Source organism: Harpia harpyja, chromosome 5 (assembly GCF_026419915.1).
Source record: "Harpia harpyja isolate bHarHar1 chromosome 5, bHarHar1 primary haplotype, whole genome shotgun sequence".
Classification (NCBI taxonomy): domain Eukaryota; kingdom Metazoa; phylum Chordata; class Aves; order Accipitriformes; family Accipitridae; genus Harpia; species Harpia harpyja.
The window spans coordinates 32933316-32955034 of NC_068944.1; the positions used below are offsets into that span (position 1 = coordinate 32933316).

The 21719-nt window shown below is 40.0% G+C and overlaps 1 protein-coding gene across 2 annotated transcripts in view; it reads left to right on the forward strand.

The window, feature by feature from the left end:
* The window catches only part of SPIDR (scaffold protein involved in DNA repair), a 201163-nt gene that overhangs the window by 130560 nt on the left and 48884 nt on the right, over window positions 1-21719 (forward strand). For both annotated transcript variants that reach the window (XM_052786958.1, XM_052786957.1), the window contains exon 10: window positions 306-556. In XM_052786958.1, coding sequence (XP_052642918.1) covers window positions 306-556 — 251 coding nt within the window. The remainder of the gene's footprint in view (window positions 1-305; window positions 557-21719) is intronic.

Sequence of the window (21719 nt, forward strand, 5' to 3'; positions counted from 1 at the left end):
TAAATACTAGTATCAGTTCTGTTTTCCTGCTGGTGTCACCCTCATCTCTCATGGATTGAGTTAGCTCAATCCAGAGCACCAGTTAAATACAGGAGAGCACTGTGTGCTTAATTCTCTTGAGAGTTCGTTAAAAATCCACAATAAATACTGGCTATTAGTCTGTAAGTTAGTTTAGGTGCAGTAAGTATTTTGAAACGGATTTTGCACTTTTTGCAGTGATTTTTCCTGCTGAAGTTTTACTCTCTAGCACTAGATAGTTTCCAGGTCCCCTGAAATGTTTCTATTAATGGGTTTTCCTTCACCAGGTTGCTTGTGCTCCGCAAATCCATAACAACTGTGATTCAAAACAGCATCCCTTAGCACGGAGTGCTGTTAATGATTCTCTGCTTGAAATGGTGGAAAGCCAGGGAGCAGTGGGATGGAGAGAAGCAGAAGTACGAGTCGTTATCCAAAGGGTGTACTGTTTGCCTGCAAGAGAAGGTTACAGAAGCCATTTCCAAGGAAACAAGCCTCTTTCTGCAATACCCATCATAAATTCAGATCCACCAAATGTTAGGTGAGTAATAGGATGCATGGGAATTTTCCTGTTGAGGTTGTGATATATGAGAAACTGAAGAGGAGGGAGTTTGGAAATGTCATTCTTAGTTGTCAGCTCGCAGGGAATAAGCACGCTCAGCAAGGCGCTGGGCTCTTGATGGAAGTGGTGTAGTTTTTTAATAGGTATAGCGTGACACACAAGTAGTCCTGCCTAGAGGAGGGAAGGATCTGTCTATAGTTCATGTCATCAGCAGATGACAGGAAGATTTAAAACAAATTAATGGGAGGTTAATTTAAAACCAGTGATGATCATCAACATCTTATACTGTTCCTTGAGTTTCACAGAATAACTGTTACTTCCCACTTACCTATTTCAGTCTCCAGTATGCTCTGCTACTAAGTTATGCTTATAGAGTGGTCTTTTGAAACAAAAGAGAAATACATAGAGACATGGAGAAACGAAAGGCTTTTCTAAAATGGGGATTTTGCACAGGTGCCATTAGAGAAACATAGGTGTACACATGCAAACTTCCATTATGAAGCCACTGGAAAAAGCTCCTGTTGACTTCTGGAAATCTAGAGGTCACAGCAGTTCAGCTTCTCTGCAGTAAAAGGTGATCTGGTGTCAAAACATTAACACCAATGTAGAAATCTTATACGCAAAACTGATAGAGCATACAGCTTTAGACCAGTGGTTTTAGCCTCTTCTGTTTTAGTCTTTGCATCCTAATACTGGTCTGGTTTTGGTGTAGGGAATCAAGAATGGGACCTTGTTTTCTTAAGTACAAAAGATGTGCCAGACACAATTTTCCCTTATGACCAGTACTGAACTGTTGAATCCTTTCCTTCTCCTTTTATGATCCTCAAGGTTTGAGACCAAAGACTGATTTCAAAGTCTTTCTCAGCAACTCTGGGTCTGAGATCACTGTGTCTATTATTCAGTTTACTTCCTTTGGTTTTGCACTAACTTTTGGTTCATGCTGGCTTAAAATTTTGAAAGGTAAGATACATTCGATTTTGTTTTCACACAGGAAGATTATTAAAGTGAGTTACAGTGGCAGAGCTTATATAAAGCTTCTACGTTCAGCGTTTCAGGACATTAGGAGATCTCTCTTCCTGCAGAGTTTAGGACCTGAATGGAGATGTGCAATTAGTTTAAAAGGTCCCATTGAGAACTCTCCAGATGTAATTTGCAATAGGCTTTGAAGGGATTCTTCAAAGGTTTGAAGAATTTGAGTTCCTCTAAGCCACCCTGCTGGTTAGTAGTAGCATGCTCACAGGTCCTTCTTCCTGAGGTTTTGAAATACTGGAATTCTCCCAATTCTTGCTACCCTGTAAGCCACTGGATAATTTACGGCACTCATTGATCAATAAAATTCCTCCAGAAGGAATTTAGGAAGATTGTTCTTTCCTAAAATGCAAGCTCAGTTATCACCCACAGGAAAGTAATTATCAACAGCCTTGTTCCCAGTATTTTTTAAAAGCTTCTTTACATATAATAGTTATATTGACCTTAGATTGCATTATTTTTAAAAAAGTATTTGGTACATCTTGTTGTGTGAACTCATTGCTTTATATTTAATTCATTCTTGCTATAATACATATTTTTTTAAAAAGTGAGAGGAAAAGTACTTTACCAGCCCCAAATCAATATGTGATTTTGAGGACAGTATTCCTCCATGTAGATTTTCTTCCAGAGGGCTACATTTTATCAAAGGTCAGGGCAGCTGACAGTCTGTTATTCAAGCTGATTTTTAACAACATCAGTTCTAGCAGAGTTCAAATGGTAATACCATCTCCATATTTCATTTCCAATTTTAACCAAAAGTATACTTAACTTGCAATCACACAATTTGAGGTAGTTAACCTGCCTGAGCCCACACCCTTCACAGGAATGGGGTGAAAGAAAACAGAAATCTCAGATTGCACTTCTTATGTCAAACTTGAAATAGAAATAAAATAAAAAAATGAGAGTCCGTTGCTTCTGAGTACGTGCTGTAGCTGGGTATTCTCACGTGCAGTTGTTAAACTGGCCTCTGGGAAGTTCCTCAAATTTTATAGATGTCCCAGCTCAGAAAAGAGCTTGGTTGCTGTTGTTCGCAGCTATCAGACTGTCTTTTGGATCCTGAGGAGAAAAATCAACTCCCTTTCTCTTTTGCAAAGAAGAGAAGGAACACTTCTTTTAAAGACCGAGGAATGGAAAACACTTCATACTGCTTTATCAGCTGCTATTTCCATGGCTGATAAGCATCCACATGAGACTTTTCTCCTCTATCAAAAATGTCTGTGTCTGTCACCTGATAGTGAGCAAAAGGGTCCAACGCCCTCTGGCAGTCCTTTGAACCAACTGATGGTTCATTCTTTTGTAATTAAAATACCCTCTTTTTTTCCTTGCAAACTTCTTTTTGTAAAGTAAAACTGCCATGAAAGTTTGTATTTTATAAGGCAAGATGAGTTAGATAATTCATTGTTTCATAAACAAAGGTTGCTAATTAGATATCAAGGTAGATGAATAGTTAATTGATTTGTATTTTAGATAGGCTGTTTTATTGTGTATCTTTTGTAGCAGTCCACAATAACCTAGATGTTGTTGCCACAGGGAAGCATAAAAAACACAGTATGCTGAAAAGAGGCATGAAATTAAATGTGGAGCAGGGGAAGTGATGCATTTTGTTCAAGGCATCCAGTTTCTAGGAGGAGACTGGCAAACTGTGGGAGAAACCTCTATTTTCATTGTAAGGAAATGGATTCGTTTAACTGGTTAGAATTAACACCAGTAAAGCATAGAAGTTACACTAATGCCTATATGCATCTAGCTTTTATTGTTCATAAATACAGACATATAGAATACGGCCTTTACTGATAGGCAAATGGATACGTCTGACGGGTTTAAGTCTGTTTAGCTGAAGTATCTAAAGCATTTTCAGAGGACGCTGAGAAATCATTACAGAGACTGACAAGTTCTCTGGCTTCTGTCCTACATAAATTGGTCCCACGTGCCCTGCATTATTGTTGAATTATTTGCCTTTCCCCCCTGTAATTAACTGCTCTCACAAATGGACTTTTCGTGCTGAAGGAGTTTCATGGGGGGAAAAAAAAAGAAGAAAATATGACTTGCTGTGACTGTCTGCCCATTTCCAGCATTCCTGGCATACTTTTTCCTGCCTTTTCCCCTCTGATGAGAGAGATACTTTTGCTAATGACACAACACATGTTTGTCTAAACCCGATTATTTTGACTCTTTTTGACAAAGGCGTGGCTTGTACATACGAGGATCCCAAAGAGACTCCTGTCAACCTGAGCTCACTGGCGCTGAGGTGTCTGACTCACTGCGTCGGCCTTGTACTTTGTGTTCCTGGGATAAAACAGTGTATAATTTGGATTTTGCTCTTGCCAGTATCTGTTTGTTTTGAGCGGGCCACGTGAGTTCAGTAAAAAATAGAGCTGGTCAGTTTTATGACTTAAAGGACAGGGCTGGCTGTGTGGTAGTTGGTGAAACTGAAATAGATGTATTTTTAGGACTATTAGGCAGTTAAACTGGTCAGACTGCTCAAAAGATCTGGGTGAGGAGGCTGGACTGAAAAGGGTGTTGTCTATTAAGGAGGAAAAGCTAACCACTGCTAATATAAAACAATGCCAGCCATAGCTGTGAATCCACATTTTAAAATCTTTGTGGGTGACTAGAGAAATTTTCCATTCGCTTCTCTTGGCATATATTTTGACCTACTTCCTACCTGAATGTTAGCACTCTAGCCTGCTGTAACTATTATTCCAAGAACAAAAGAAAGACTGTACTTACTTTAAAAAATAATGTGATCTACGTCTATGCACTAGTCATCAATAGTTCTTTCGGTTTTGCTCTTTATTTTGTTTTCCATTTGCCAGATCTTAGAGCAGGGAAAGGCCTGCTACCATGCAAGCAGGACCCTTGGGGAGCAAAATATTTGTAAGAGCCGAGGATTTGTTTGAGTGGCTGGAAGAAATAGAAGTGTGGGGAAAGTCACATTTCTCTTTCTGAGCAGGCCCCCAGAAACATGATAGTCAGTTGCTGGGATTCATTATGCTCTAGCAAGTTGTTGCAAGTTTCTGAGTAGTTTGTTCCTACGTGATTCTGTGTAGAACAGTTTTATTGGCAAGTGGTAATCCTGTAAAACTAATTCATTTCAAAGTTGGATTTCCTTTTCTCCTCTTTTTCTTCATCTAATGATCTTTGCTGTTTATCTTAACACAAATCTAGTCAATGGGTTAACCTGTCTGGCAGCATGCACAAGTAAAAGTTGAGTGTCAGGTGCTGCAACTAGCATTCCAAGTAGGTGGACTAATATATTGAAAAGTCACCCTTCTGGTACGGAAAACCTAGATTAAATTTTATAAAGCATATTGAAATAAACAACAACAACAACAAAAAAACCCTGGAGGTCATCTTATTTGAAAAGAGCCCAGATTGGAAAGGACTGTCATGAAAGATCCATGTTCACAGATGCTAACATCTGTCAGAATGCTTTTTGTGGCTGACTTAAATCTGTTTACAGCATTCCATTTATTTTTTGTGTTTTTTCAACAAAACATTTTAAATGGAATGGTCATAAATGCAAGTTTTTAAATATTACATTATGTTTCTGGGATGTGATTTTTCAAGTGGGAAATAAACAGGAAATAGGTAACTGAAGTGCAGAAGAGAGTACTCCGTAAGCTAGAAGTTTTCTCTGATTTCCCCTTTTCAGATACTTCTCAGAAGTGAAGATACGTGCTTTTAATATTCTTGCAAAGTAGTCTAATTGCTACTCGACAGACTTGTAATAGTTCTCCTAACAGCTGTGGTTCAAGGTCTAGTAACCTGTTTCTGCTTTGAAGTCTCTCTTTTTTTGTTCTTTTTTTTTCTTCACAGTTAAGACTCCCTGACACTTGGATTATTCCTTTTTGCCTCCACCCTGCTCTATTTGTAATTCTCAAACTGGAGCCACCAAAACAGAGTGTAAGGACAAAAGGCTGTTGGAAAAACAGCTTTGGTATCACATTGTCCAGCTGAGACGTTAAATTTTATTATATATTTAACACTGTAGCTTCCCTATGCTGTTGCCCAGATAGCCCTGAAAGTCTGTTTTCCTTGCTGCTGATGCTGCAGACGGATAGATGGAACTTGGGCTTCTTCCAGTGCCACTGTAGTATAACAATTTGTTCATTTGACATTACCGTTTATTTTTCAGTGCTAAATATTTACATTATCTTATTCTGTCCAAGGGCAAGGTGAAAGCACTGTTATCTGATATACTCTGTACAAAGAAAAAAAAGGACCCCTCAACATACACCACCGTTTTTCGGCCCTGCACCAGGAATAGGTGATTAAACAATTTGCCATTGTTCTAAAATATGTCAGGGCAGTGGTAAAAGCTGCTGATATAGAAAAGAGTCTCAAGAAGACAGTAGCCAGCGTAGACCACAAGTATGACAGGGATGCAGTCTCTTTGGGAAGCAAATGGGCAGGAACAGAAACCAACTGTGAGGTGGCCAGCACTGTGTGTGCAGACTCCTGTATGCATCTAGCAAAAAGGAGACGCTGGTTGCTAGCTTGTATTTCCTCCATATACTCAAGTGCTTAGACTGATCAGTAAAGTGCCCATATGTTCACAGAAGATAGTCACCCTCCCCACCCCCCACCCCCCCAAGCCTGTTGTTGGTCAAGAAGGAGGAGTAGCTCTACTTACCGATGCATTCCCCATGATAGAGAAATTGCAGAGATATGTAAATAACAGAGAGAGAGAGATAAATGGTATGGAAGCATCATTATGTAGAGTTGTGTATTCACCACCACTTACCTTGTAAGCATACCTTTTCACACCTCCCACATCTGATGATTGCATACAGGGCTTTAGAAAGCTGGGGAAGCTTTATTGCACCTGAAAACCTCATTTCCCACTGCTTTCTGTTTTATGGCTGTATCCACACGATTGTTTTCAAGGGAATATGTAAATGGGGGGAATGGGAAGAGCAACGTGGTCCCCGTATGTTATCTTATAGTGGAGACCAGTCTAGGGAGTAGAAAGTGAACAATTTGAAAAGGTAAGTTTCCAGCCCTAGAGCCACAAGCAAGGTATGTGCTGTTGTACATTTTCTGGTTTAAACCAGGAATAGTAATTTTCCAGCACCTGTTATTTGTCAAGAAATATTCTAAGATGGCCTACGTAAAAGGTATGGAATCTTTCCCTTGGTTTCGACCTTTCTTCCCGTTGAATTTTTGTATCTCTGAAAGTTATGTGATTGACAGAACTGAAAGCAGAAATCCTCCATGTGTGTTTTACACCTCCACCTTTCACTGACTACATGACCTCAGTCCTGACCTGGAAGAAATATTAAAGTCATGCTGGAGCTCTCTGAAACTTTGGTAAAAGCCAAATTGTGTCTCTGGGATTTGTTTTCCTGCTACTGTGGTACAGAAGGCAAGGACCATGAGCAGTGATAAATGTTATAAATGCCTAGATGGACATATGCTGAGCTAACTAACAGTTGGGAGAGAAGTTTAACCACCCAAATATTGCACGTAATTTCTATGCAACTTGGGCAGGTAAACACTCTGTGTATGCGTAGCCTTAAGTATCTGCATAGATCAGCAGATGTGCAAAGAAACATCAGCATAGATTTAATACAATAGCAGGTTTCCAAAAAGGAAGATTCTTAGAAATAACTTTTTGTCATCAGCTTTGTAAAAGCTTCTGTTTGGATATAACAAATCAATACTCCTTGGAAAGGTGTTACAAAGATACTCTTACTCTTTTGGGAAGAAGGAGGTCTTTTGTCCCAAAGAGTATAGAGTCAGGAATACACTGTCCTATGTGGTTTTAAAATTATGGGCACACTGAAATCCTCAAACTCACTTCAGTTAATGCCTCAACCCCCTCTTTGGCTAAAGAGGGCTTCACAAGCTTTGGAGAACATCATACTCCTCAAATGAGAAAAGTGATGAGGAAAGGCCTGGGATGAACTTACTGTGTATTACACTTCACGCTATAAGGACTCGAGTGGAATGGTAGTTAAGAGAGATTTAGTTATTTCTGTAATTTTAGTCCTACAGTAAGAAAAAAGGAAATGATTAACCTGATACATACTGCCTGATATATGTTCAAAATGGTTTCGTAAGTCACTGAATTTAGGTACTTGATTTGAGGCCAGTGTTTGGCTGCAGTGTGAGCTCCTCTGGACAACTTGCTTTACAAGTGCTTAAGGCTAGGACTGAATGCAAAATATATTTTAGAGAGGTTTCACATTTAAATGGACCGAAAATGACATCATGAAGTTGCAGAGTATAATTTCTGGTCATGTTTGTATTGTGGGCTGTGTTTCATTCAATATCCACGATAACAGGTTTTTATATACATATTTTAAAAATTGTTTCTCTGTATCAGTGGTTTCCCAACTCTGGCACTCTTACTTTTGGTGATACGCCAGTCATTGAGAAGGATCTCACAGAAGCAGCTCCAGATCCTGCTCTTCTGGAGGTGCTAATCTGAGCCATCAGGCAGTTACCACCAGCCAACTGTAAATATCTTTGTGCAGCTGCTTACTCCAGCTCAGAGGCACTTACTGATCTGTGCAACTAGAGGTGCAAGGGCTACCTCTGAAAGCTGATTTCATATGGCCACCAGAGAGTGGGGTGAGGGTATTGACTACTCGAGTAGCTTTCCTTGTGTCTGCAGCAGTGGAAGGAAGGAGGCAAGATGGAAGTGAAAGCAGCAGGCAGGCTCTCCCTGGCTTTGTGCTGGGTCCTCTGCCCAGGAAATTGTTGTCCGCTGTCTTTCACGTACACATGAATGTAGATAGCAGGTAGGAGCGAAGTCCCAGTGCAAGATGCAGTGAAGTCTCTACAGTGTTTCCACTTTCCATGCATTTGTGCTGCAATTTGACACTTGGAACTTGTGCTGTCACTGCATGATCTCATCTTGTCTTCTCTTGTACAGCGTCATCATCCTGACCTTGGAAGATGGCTTTAAGGAAATTATTATAAAAGTATAAAATTATTCCATGTTTCTCAGTAGTTTCCCAACTATTCTAGACCAAGGGCAGCCACATACTTAGGAGTGCCTGCCTGGCAGGTGGGGTGCGGTCCCTTCCACAGCTGTGCAGCCATGGTCCCGATTCAGCACGTGCTGCAGGAACTCCACCAGCAAGGAGATGTTCACTTCTGTTTCTGAGTGAGTGAACAGGGGAACTGCAAAGAACGCACCATTAGTGAGGTGGAATAACAGATTGCACTGGAGGCCCAGCTTCACAGAGGTGGGAAATGTAGTTGGGATCATGGAAGTAGAGTCCCAGGTGTGGGAGTGTGTGGTAGGTCGTGGGAGAAGGAAGTAATGTGTGGAGCTGAGGTCCTCATATGAGGAATATGAGAGCAGTCATAGCATATTAAAATACCATTCTGTGTGAGTTACCTTTCTGTCTGCCTATTAATTTCCCTTGAGCCTATGTAGTTCCTGTTATGGATTTCCTCTCTGAAGCAGCAACTTTCCTCACTATTGAACTCAAATATGATCTAGTCATGACGGCTACAGATGTTCTTGTCTTTGTCCTTTAATGATGGGATCATGCATTTTCCCCTGCCTCTAAACAAATGCCAAAATTTGTAAATTCTGTTTGACGTGAGGAAAAATGTGCAAGGAAATTAATTTGATTGGAACAAGTAGTTACGTCACATCTTCAGTATAGAGCTATAAATTCACTGACCATAGTAACTTAATGTAAATGGGAAGTGGAAGAGCTTGTTAGCAAAAACATTCAGTGCCTAATCTTTGCAAAAGTGTTTTTAATATCTTTATTTCTGTTTAATTGTAAGCGCGTATTTCCTTTGCAAGGAAGCTGAAAACTGCCAAAACTTTCTTGCTGCAGCCTGGGCTGTTTAGTCACGTTTAAAAATATCTGTGGTAGGAGCTCATCTATACCTTGGTGCTTCTGTGTATCTGAGCCATCATCCATATTTGGACTACCAGGGTTTGGGGGAGAATTGTAGCAATAACATCCTGAGAAAACAGGCATTTGAAGTAGATGCCTCAACAATCAGGAAAATCAATGGCTCTCAGACTGTTTGCACTTCAACAGTGTAAGTGGGGAGGGACTCTGCTAAGGTTGTGGATTTGTAAGAAATTAGTTGGAAATCAGGTTATACACACCGAGGAGAAGGGGGAGAACTCAAAGGAAAAAGAGGTGCCATGTCTGATTTAGAGGTTGTCACTTCAGGATATCAACAAACTGCAATTGGATAATTTATTTTTAAATGCTTGCAAAAGGTTGCATCATGCGGGATAACATCTGTATGTTAGATTTAGGAAACTCCTGCATAGACAAATAGATTCTATTCTAACCTTCGTGTGATCCCCGTTAAATACGTAGAAGCTGGATTTGAGGGTGACCCACCTGGTTGCAGTTGCTGTTTGGGTAGTGCAAATCAGAGGAAATTAAAAAGTCGTGCACTGAACAAAATCATGAGAATGAAGAATCATGATATTTGGAAATAAGATAAGCTTTTTATAAATGTACTTTTGAGTGTTTCTAAGCTTTTTGGGTGAATAACCCAAAATTTCCTGTTCAGCCTCGTGTACAAATGGATTTCCATTATAAAAATGAAAAAGGAAAAAAGCTAGGTATGATTCTTACTTATTGGTTGGACTTCAGAAACTGAGTTTTTAACACACACATCCAGTATTTTGAAATGGAAAATAAATCTGAAAACAGGCAGTACTGTTGTGAGAGTTCTTAGGAACCAGCAAACATGGGAATAGGCGGAATTGCGATTAGGCTAGCGGAGTGGATAGCAAGGACAGCAAAGACCTGAAGGGTTTGTCTCTGTCTGAGGTCACCTGCTGAAATACATAGAAGCAAACAGTGACAAAGTAACTGCTTTCAGGATGAAACTGTTTTAAAATAGCAGCTGAACAGTCCAATAGTTAAAGAATAATGAAGAATGTGTGTGTGAGCAGCACGGTTGAATAAAAATTGCTGAGTGTTGTAGCACTTCAGTATCCTGATGTTTTGGTCTGAATTTGCAACCCTGGAGTTGCATGCATCCTTTTTTCCACTGAGTAGAAATAGCTGTTTTTTCCTTTTCTGTGTATGTATTGGATAAATCTGAGTCTCTCTCTTTTTTCTGCAACTTTGTTTTATATTTGGCACAATAAAAATCTAAATCCTGTAGTAAGTTTTGAGAGCGCGCAGAACTCTGAAGTGTAAAGTGTCGTTTCTCTCTTCCGTGTATGTCGCTGCACGCGTTATTTATTGTAACTGAACTCATAACAGCAGTAGGGCAAAGCAAAGTAATATTGCAGCAAAACACAGTAATACATTGTAAGAATCAGGCCGTGTTCAGCTTCAGTGCGGACTGACATTTTTACGCCCATAGGTCAGTCCCTTGGTTAAGAGATATTTCCTTCCTTTATCCGAGCCGTCACTAAAAGCCCAGGGCTCCGGGTTGTAGGAGGATTTTCTGGGCGAGCCGGGCGGCCACGTGGTTTGTCTCTCCCCCTGCGTCCCCCATGCTCAGTGTGTCTCTGCACACGCTGTTCGGTAAACAAACTTTGGAGAACCAGAGCAAGCTGGTTCAGAGCAGCAAGTTCATTCACACAGACCACTTGGAAAGTGATGCCTTTGCGCAGCCTTGACGTACGGGCTGAGGGAAGTGGAGAAGTTAGTATTTATGTTTTCATTAATGCTTTTTATAGCTGGGAGCCAGCTGTAGCTAGTTAGCATTAGCCTAGGACATCTATTAGCGTGCAGATCTCTTACGCAGGATAAAGGGCTTCTGATGGAAACAGAGTTGTTACTCATGGTACTCATGCCTGTGTGTTTACATGAAGGCTGTTTGTGCTGACATAGGATATATATTAGAACAGCATGCACCTTTTTAATGAACTAATTTTCCAGGATTCAAGAGCATTTTGTGTAAAAACTTTTAGTGTAGCAAATAATGAGATTTGCCTCTTTAAATGCCGTATTACTTGTTTAAAAGCTATTATTTTTAAATAATGCTTTGCAGCTATGCAGATACAAAAAGTATTTTCTGTTTAGATTTTGGGATGAGTTGGGAATAAGCAGTATTCCTACAAGGCTTGAACACACCAGTTTGGACTGCTAAATTTTTTGCTATGAATGATGTAAGTGGCTGGCAGTAGCACAGGATGAATTGGACCTAAGGGTTTGGCCCAGAGGAATTGATGGCTCAGCTATCCTTCTCTGGTTTCTCCCAGTTCTTGCTTTTTCTTTTTTTTCCCCTCTGCTTCTGGGAGATAGTTAGTCAGAACGGTATTTAAAAATAAATAACAAGAGCAACTGCAAAACAGAGAATGAGGAAGGCAGAAGAAATGTGGGTTTTAGAGCTCAAGTTTGACAAGCACAGTGGCCTCTGGTATTTGCCTCAATACAACACTTTCCTTTCCTGGTCAGTCAGTGTTCCCCAAACAATTCTGACAGCTCCACTTGTCCAGGCAACAGCAGAGGTGCCTAAAGAAGTAGGAAATTTTGTCTTATCCTCTGCTTTGCATTTCTGTAGAAGGTGTGGAATGAGCTTATTGCTTTCTCATAGCTAATTTAGTCATTTTAATAGTTAAAGCTTTGGAATGGAAAGTTTCAGGACTGGCTTCCCTCTCAAGTTTTCTTCTCCTGAGGAAGGTAGATTGCACTGAAGACCATCATTGCTATTCCTCTTCTTCCCAGGTCTTTTGCCTCTACTTGCACCGTGTCTTACAGAGACTAGAGAAGATTCTTGAGCCATTGTAAAATGATCTAAGCCTGAATTCCCATTCCTCTTATCTTTGTCACGGTCCCACCAATTGTCAGTGATGAACTCTTCAAGTTGAGGGGAATTCAAGAAGTTCATTGTAAAAAGCTTTAGTTTGCCTTGTTAAGCCTAGCCTCTTCATGAAAACGTTGATTACATCAGCCATCATCATGTCAGAATTATACCTTTATGGTTCACATAAAGCTTTATAATGCTATTCTTTTTCATCTGCACAACCGTATCTGTATGTGAAACTGCTGAGTAGCCCCAGATGCCAGTGTCAACTCACATGGTTGAATTGCAGTCTTACCAAGACAAAAAGTCAGGTTATCTCCCAAAATTGAATCACTTCTACTAATCTCCAGTTCAGATAAATTTCCTCCACCCATCCATTTAGGTACACCACCCTTAAATGATCCACTTGAAAAGAATGTGACAAGCTTTTGAAAGCCCTGTGAGACTGTGGAAGCACAGCTCATGAGCTATGTGTGTTCAGTGCCTACAGCTGTACCCTCAAAATACAGGTGGGAAAACTTGTATCAGCAGTATCTAGACTTCCCCACAGAGCATGTTCTGTGATTTGGCTCCCTATTACCTTTACAAATGCGGGTCAAGGCTCAATTCATTCCAGTTTCAAAGTCAGCTAGTCTTTTGAAGGCCAGAAGAATAATTTCTTACTCAGGCAAAGTCAAACTTTGATGTGCTCACACTCTTCCTTTTAATGCAAACCAGAAAAATTGCGCTGGAATGTTTTGCACCATTCGGTAAATCTGCCTGAGACTTTTGTTCATTGTGATCTGATAGAAAACATTTTTGTTCATATTTACTATTCTCCTAAATGCTTCATAAGTGTTTTTTATTATGTATGTGGAAATGACCTATGTGGTGTCATCACGTGCTGGCCCTTGGGCTTGTTTGAATTGACTGTTCTGCCATTCAGGGTCCTTTCTCATTTGTTCCTCATGCTCTTGTGACTGAAACTAAAACCTCTGTGCAAGAACTTAGCTGGAGGAATGTGGAGAATTGGGAAAAGCAGTTTTATCCAACAGAGTTTTCCCACAAAGATGGCTGGGACAATCAGCATCGTGTTGCTAGCTTTGGATATTGTGAGCATAGATCGGTGTATCAGACACTGTATTACAGGACCGTGTAGATGAAAAAGCAATGTCTTTCTCCTCCAAACATTTGGCAAAGGTGTTTTTAGTGTTTTCTCAAAGTCCATGCTTCTGTGACATCTAATTTAATACAGCCAAATTTAACATAGCCAGATCTTGACTGACCAATCCTTTCCCTGAGTCAGTTGTCTGTTCTCTTTAATTTATGTGTCTTGCTAGTTTTTCCAGCACACAAAGAACATGTGTTTGGAGGTAAGGAAGCATTTTTGACCCTGACAGGGCACCTGGTTACAGCATGGATTTTCCCATTCCTCAAATGCTGCGATAGCGTAGGATAGTACCTAGTTATGCCCTGCAACCAAGCAATATCTTTTTGACCAAATCTGGCAGGAGTTTTTCCCTGATTTTTTTGATGGCTTTTTCTGATGGCTTGAGGGTGGTCTTTTTCTTGTGTGTTCTGTCCATAGCATCCTAATGAGGCAAATGATATGTGGGAGGCATGGACAGGAGAGAGATAAAGCTGCAATTTCTGTCATCAGGCAGTACTGGGTTGACAACTGCTAATTTTATCTAATCTATTCACCATATACCTTACTCCTTATGCTGAGTAATTGCCAGAAAACTCCCTTCTCTTGGCCCCTTTGCAAAAGAGCTTGATGCATCTTTTCTCTTTCTATATATGTATTATGTTAGTATATTTCAGATCTCAGAAATAGTCATGTTGCCTGCTTAAAAAAAAGGAGATGGTTGTCTTGGCCTGCAGATGTACAAATGAAATGGATGCTGAAGAAGGGGGAGCTTTAAGGAGATACTGGAATCAGAGACCTTGTTGGTGTGGTTAGGAAAGCCATCTATACACACTACAACATTAATAAAGATAAGAGACAGCAGAAAAAATTAACACTGATTTCTGTAGATTATTTACATGGCCTATTGTTCTCCCGGCCCTGATTTGTTTCATTCATCTGTTAAAATTTGCTAAAGCATGTGAGCAGTCTAAGCAAACTGCTGCATATCTCATGTGCCTAGTCTGATGGGGCATGAACCTGATGAAGGTTTCTAGACATTTTTGTGATAATTATCATGTGTACCTTATGGCAGAAGAGTGAAAAAAAATCTCTATTATTATTCATGTGGTGCCATTTACCAGTAACAGTTTTTCCTTTCTATTTCTATTTGGAAATGCTGAGCTGATTTCAGCTTCTAGACTGATCTGAATTGATGGTCTTTGCTAAAATGTAAGTTACAGTGTCTGTAAACCAATTGTCACTTCATGTTCAGCACTGAAAACTATCAAATGGAAACAGTCTTTATATACCAGTCTTTATATCTTTGACAATATCTTAATTACTCTTTTTTTTTCCTCCCAGTTATCAGTGACCTTTAACTACCAGTTTCCTCCACCAGTCTAAGTCCCATTTTCTCAGTCCCCCACATTTAAAATCTAAAAACTTAGATGTTTTGTTCTCAGCAGTACCTCTTCTAGCGTATTTGAGTGTGTTCTTGCAAATAGTCAAACTCACAGGTTTTCTTCATCTTCTTGTGAAGAAAGTGTTGGCTGACCAGGCTTTTCTAAGTGGGGAAGGAGAAGGGAAGATAAGATTGGAGGAGTGTTTCCATACTGGGCACTTTAGGTCAAGGATGAATGTACAGAAAGGTGTTGAAATCTTGGGAGAAGCTGCAGGCAGTGAGAGTGATGGTCTTGTTGGGCAGCTTCCCATGGGAGTTGGCAGGATGGTGATATGTGGAAGGGTGGTAGGGTTAATTCTTTTAATGAGCAAGTGCTCAACTATGCTTCCAGTCACCAGCTCTTCTGGCTTGTGTCTGCTAAACTATCCAGCAGGGGAGTGGGAAAATAAAAAACAAATTCTAAAGCAAGCTCTTTTTATTATGAAATTATGACAATTTTGGTTTTCAACATGAGTTGCCCTGAAAATTCAGAGCCTTCAGCCCATGTCCCCACTCCCTTCCTTCACTGCCCCAGCAATGCAGAAACATGCAGATAATCGTAGTTTCCCTCTTTGCTGAAGGCTTACCTATATGCAGAATTGACAGGGAGATGAATGCCAAATAGCTGGGGTGCACATTTAAACTGTTATTTTCCCACAGTAAAATTATTTTGTTATGCACATCTGAAGGGATTTTAGTCTAGCTAAGGGTTAGTGCCAGAAAGTTGTTCAGCGATAGCTTGTCCAGTATTTTTCCCACTAAATGCTTCTTGAGTCACCTTCCATCGGTGCTCTTGGTCTAGGGACTAAGAATTCACTATTCATCTTCACAGCAGCAGCACTCAAACTGGCTATCACAGACTTCCTGCCAAGCCCTCCGCTTCTGAGAGGCAGGAGAGAGGGAAGACCACCGGAGTGTGCTTGTGGAGGAAGCAGGGATGCCAGTGCCGTAGGAGAGTGGAATGGAGGGGACCTCTGGGCGGCAGAGGCCAGGGTGGCCATGGGGGAACGTGACGCCACGGGAGACTGCTGCGCTCGCAGGGCTGGGCACACACACAGGCAGAGAGCAGGAGCCCAGAAAACATGTGGCTCCTGCTGTTGCTGAATCCCATCCTGCCAAGTCTCCATGGAGGCCTCTAGTATGGGTTCAGTAGCTCCTGGCAGCCAAGGGCTCTCTGCATTGCTCATTTGTCCTTTGGCTAGAGCTTGTGAAGCACAGCTCCATCAACAGCTTATCACATGCTCTGCTTGTCTCCATGAAGCTCTCCAGTAGCACATGCCCTTTCTCCTTTCCCCTACTTTGCGAACTGCTATTTCAGAACACCCTACAGTTTGCTTGGCTTCTTACCGTATGTAAGTGCATTCCCTTCACAAAGAACTAAAAATCTATTATTTTTAAGACGTGACAATTAAGGTGATTACAAAATAGCTGGAGGGAGAATGAATTCATGTTACATCACTGGGACCATGCAATATCTCAGCAAAGACTAGTTCAGTCAAAATGAAATGTATTTGCAAGCATGTGTAGTGTTTGTGAGCTGGAAGCAACTACTGCCTGTAGGTAGTCTGATATTTTCCATTATGAAAAATTCTTGTGACCTTTTATTTGCAAAGCTGTTTCAACTCCATTGTTTGCTATAGACTTTTGATGTTCAAAGGGGAATGCCCTCAAGGTAGGAAAATGCCTTGTTTTCTTTGGCAGCAGCTACAGCTGGCTCTACCATGGAAACAGTTGGGTTTGGAAAGGGAGAAGGGGGAGAGAAATAAGAGGTAGCCTTGCCTTCTCCAGCCCAAGAGGTTCATGCCACCTGAGGCAGGAAATATTTCAAGATGAGGGACAGAGAGCTAAAGTAAAGCTCTTCTCAAACCATCCTCCAGATTAGGGCGTAGACCACACTGGTCCAGCTGCCTCTGTAGGGGCATCACATGATATTTTCCATATGTGTGAAGCAGCAGCTTGGGTGGCACTTACCTATAGTCAGACCCAAGGCTGACAGCTTTCCACTCTTACACAGCAGCGGGAGTCAAATGTCCCCCACTTCAAATGGTAATAGACTGTTCAAGCTACAGAACCTGCTAATACAAATAGATATTCTCTAACCATATGTTGAGAAGCACAGGTGCAAAATACTCAAAGGAGATGTAATACCAGATTTCCTACAGTGCAGAATATATATACTAAAAACTGAATGTGTCATCTGTTGATTTCAGAGTACTTAACCTTGCCACCTTCAGATTCCTAATGCAGGAAGGTTTAGTAAGTTTTATTTATATTTGCCTCATGGATAAAAAAAAAAAAGTACTTAGAATGTGTGGGTTTATATGTATATTTATATGTATGAATGATAGGTATAAGCTGTGTGTTTATTCTTTCTAGACCCATATTTTCTCCCAGAGCAGCACAGCCTCTAGCAGTTCTGATTTTTCGATCAGGCTGCTCTTTCCATTTTCTGCTGTTTTGTCAGCCATGGATTTCTGTTCTTGCAGCGCAAACCTGAGATTTCTATACTAGTTAAGTTTGCAGTCAGTATAGTATTTATCCGTGGACTTTAAAGTCTTATCTTTCTCTCTGTCTCCCCAGTTCAGTATTATACAATAGAAAGAGATGAATATTGCTAAATAGTCACTATTTGTTTGCAGAATTGATGTGCCATGTAAAGCAAATAATTGCACATACAAATAGTACTGGTGCTCACAGCTATTTCTCTTGCATACGCAAATAAAGGATTTACACACTTGTAAGGTCATATTTTGCTTACATAAATGATCTTATCTTCTTGCACCCTGTGTAGTGTGGTATTCCAAACATTGCAGGGAACATAAAAAATGTCAACACTATATACAAATCATTTTGGCATGTGGCATACAATATGTACCACTTACAGAGCATGCGGAATAGGGCAGTAGAGTGATTAAAATTTTATTCAGGAATTTGTATTACTTTTGACTGTTTCATGTTTAAAGCAGTTTGTTCATTCAGGGTGAATAGAAGTTTTCTCTGAACAAATGAATGAGGCTGGGCTAAGGAGCTGCTTCTCTGAAAGGAGCTGAGAGATTAAAAAGAACCCCCAAAAGTAGCATTGGAGGAGTAACAAGAGTCAAGGGATGTTGGGCAATGTGGGACCGCTTTTTGAGGAGTTCTGCTGGAATTGAAACACTGCAGCAGTCACTGACACTCTTCAAAAAGGTGAGAGCAGAATACTCTGTGCAGAGGGTAGGCTTGAGATCAGCATCTCCTATTCGCCCTGTATTGAAAAGATATAGAGGACTCTCTAGTTCTTGGGTCTGATACAGGAAAATAAATCCCAGAGTGTGTTAAACTGGGAGGAGTGGAAAAGGGAGGAGGGGAAGGAGAATGTGGGAAAAGAAGAGCAGATGAACATAATTTTTTTTTTGTGGTTTGACAGGTGTGCCTAGGATTAATTGATGGGGATTGGGTTAAGGGGTAATTGAGTAACAATTTATTAATCAGATAATAATTAATTCTGACCAGATAATGAGGGATGGTAGGAGAAACTGTGTATTTAAACAGCGTGGTTTTGGTTGAGAGCAACATCTATTACTTAAGGGGGCTGGAGAGAGGGGGCTACTGGACATTGCAGTTTTGCTTTGTTTGTGAAGAAATTCTTCGAACTCTGGTTTAGCCATTTTTCATGGTGGATTGACCTGAGATTTGACCTTGCTTCCTTTTTGTCTCCTCATCTACTCTTTCAGAGGTTGTGTGCACCTTCATTGCTCATGTCTGTGGGTTGCTGGGATCTTCCCACTTTAAAAACACATCTCTTCATGTTACTCTCTTAAGTTGATACAAACCACTGGCCAAGAGTGAGTAATTCTTTATGAGTAACTGAAGAAACCCTCCTTTGAATAAAAGAACGTTTTTAAGCTTATATAGGTCTGTCATGAGAGGAGGGGAAGGAAAGGTAAAGTGACCCCTATGTGAAGATACTTTCCTCTTCTTAAAAAGAAAAACAAACCTTTCATCATGTAGGCCTTTTTAAGTCTTGATTATATTGTCAGGGTCTTTTTACTCTCTTCATCTTTCCACTGGTAATTCTGCTAACAGTTGTTGATGTTACTGATAGATTGTCAAAATACAAGAATTGAGGCAATTGCATTAAGGGAATACTAAAAAAAATAAATCCTTATAATTTAGTTTTTCCTGCCATGAAGACTTATAGCTACCTTCTTGCTTTAATCTAGCATAATGATAGTAATATTAAGCTTTTCTGATTGTATTTAAAACTGTCTGGTGAAAGTTGTAAACAGGTTAAAAATTTCAGCTTGCCATTAGCTTGTTGGTATATTTAGCTTAGGTTGGCTATTTAAAAGAGAGGTTAGGGAAGAAACTGAGGAAGGATGTTGCTATTCGAATACTTGAAGTAATAATTCATTTCATGCTCTAAATAAATGAGGAATTTTTAACTAGTGTACATTTATTTAGGTTCAGATTATCATTTATGAGTTGCTTGACATTCCAAAAACCAGGGGACAAAAGACTCCTTATACATAATTTTAAAAGGTGTGGCAATCAGGTAGGACTATCTGTTTCACTGTGTCATAATATCTTGATGTTTTGTTAGAGCATTTTACCCTTTTATTGTTTCCTAGAAGAAATACAGTAAGCCACACGTAAATAAGCTTTTCATTTTTTAAAAAAGACTTCATTTTGGCTATATTTTAGATATATTAGGAAATAGTTAACTGGGTTCTGGAATCTTCAATAAACTGAAGTGGAATGTAGCATTTTATCATTCATCACTAAGAAGCTGGAATTATTGCACCAACTTTTTTGAACAAATATGATTAATGTTTGAAGTCACATGACTAATAATACCAGCTAATAAATACCCCCAGTTTCCCTGGGAAACAGGCGACAGTTTGACTAGTGCAACAGTCAAACAAGTATGGTACTTGAGTTTTTTTGAGAAGGATCAGTCATTTAGCATAGCTCAGTTCCCAGAAAAAAGCAGTTTATTTTCCTCCTGTCAGTTCTGTTTTTGAATTATTTTGTGCTCTCCTCAAGGGCCAAGCTGTATGGTATCTTGATGCATAGCTGTGGTGGCACACAGTGCTATGAAACTAATTCTGCCATATATTTCTTGTCTATTCTTTGGGAAGGTTAAATCTTTAGCATATTGTTCAGTTGGACATCTGAGGAGCAAAATTTGCTTTATTGTCACTGACTTTCCTTTTCAGGTATGACACCATTATCCACAAAGAGAAATCTTCTAGATGTTTGCCTAACATTTCATGAAAACGTATGCCCTAGGTTTTGCTATACTGATGGTGCCCCAGAATTATTTTTGAGCTACATTGGGGAGTTCATAGGAAATTGCATCAAATATTGGAAGTACTAATAAAACTTTGGCCCTACCACAATCATGATAAAATTTGGAAAAGCTGCCTCATCTTTGCAGCCTGACTGGAAGGAGCTATGGGGTTGCTTTCGGAGATTTGCCCATTTAGTGCAAACTCTTTTGACTTCAGTCTTGACAAGTAGAGAGGGATCAGGAGAGGAGCACCCTTTCTAAGGAGCCAGAGAAGAGCAGCTTTGGAAATTATTTGCTGCTGGGGAAAGCAATGTACTTTCTGGTGTATCCATGCGCTCTACATTCAGGAACTGCTCTTGGGTTAACTGCATGTTTGGAATAGGTCTGTTTCACGGGCATCTTACCCTACAGTTGTTGAAGTCAGGAGGTGTAAATGATGCAGGTTTAATTCTGGAATAATAATGGGAAAGCCATTAATTTAGTGATAATGCAATCCATTTGCATGCCCAGGAAAGCAGGACATGGCATTTGGTCTCTCTTAGCTCAGAAGCCATTTGGCATGCATCATTTTGTAGATATAAGGAAGAAGAGGAGACTATCTTCTATTTTTTTAATAGTTCAAAATCACATAGGGTTTAAAGTGCAGCAGGGGTGGTGTATGTGTGTTTGGATTTTCTGTAGAGAAAGTTTGTATCTTACTTTGGTCAGAGGAGGAAGAGAGGTTTGATATCCCTGATCCACATACAGTCAGGCCAACATGTTCTTGCTTGTAGAGTTAGAGTAACGTTCTGTTCTCTGTACACACTGATCAAAACATATCTGATATATGTTCTTAGGTATCCCTGTAGATTTCTCAAACTTAACTTAGACAAATGAGCTGTAGTGCCGAAGGCTAAAGCCAGGAGAAAAACCTGTATTCTGCCTTTTGCTACAACTGTGCATATTGTCCTCTTGAGCCTGAGACCCATCTGCAGGATGACTTCTTTCACCAGGGTGAATAAACTGTGTTTCGCATTTGTTTAAAATTCTGAAATCTTCTGCAAGCAGAACATGTTTCATGTTTAGAGAGAAAATCTTCAGATGGACTTCATCTTCCAAGAGTCTTTTGGAGTAAGAACATTTAAAACATTGTGTCGTAAACTGAATTGCAACAAACAGCTCTCAAAGGCTACTGCAGTTCAGTGAGAGGTTTGGGAAGTGACCAGTAGTTATGTATTACATCAGGTGGTGTAATAAGTATCATTACCCTTGTAAGTATTTTCACTTCCTCTGTAATGCTAAATCTAAGTGCAAGTGTACATAGGACCCGAATAATTGCTATTATCTCCATATGATGGAGCAGCCTATTTGGTATGCATGTTCACATATGGATAATGCTGTCCCTATCGGAAAATAAACATAGTATGAGTTTGTGAAGGATAAACGGTGGAGGAAAGATTAGTCTCCCAATAATAAAAGCTCTGAGTGCCTGTAAAAAAGGAGCATAGATACATCATTTGCCTTGCTGAATTTGATAGTTAAAGACCACCTTTAACATTCTGTAGAGGGGTTGTTTTTGTTTTTATTTTGCCTGCTACCTTTGTGAAAG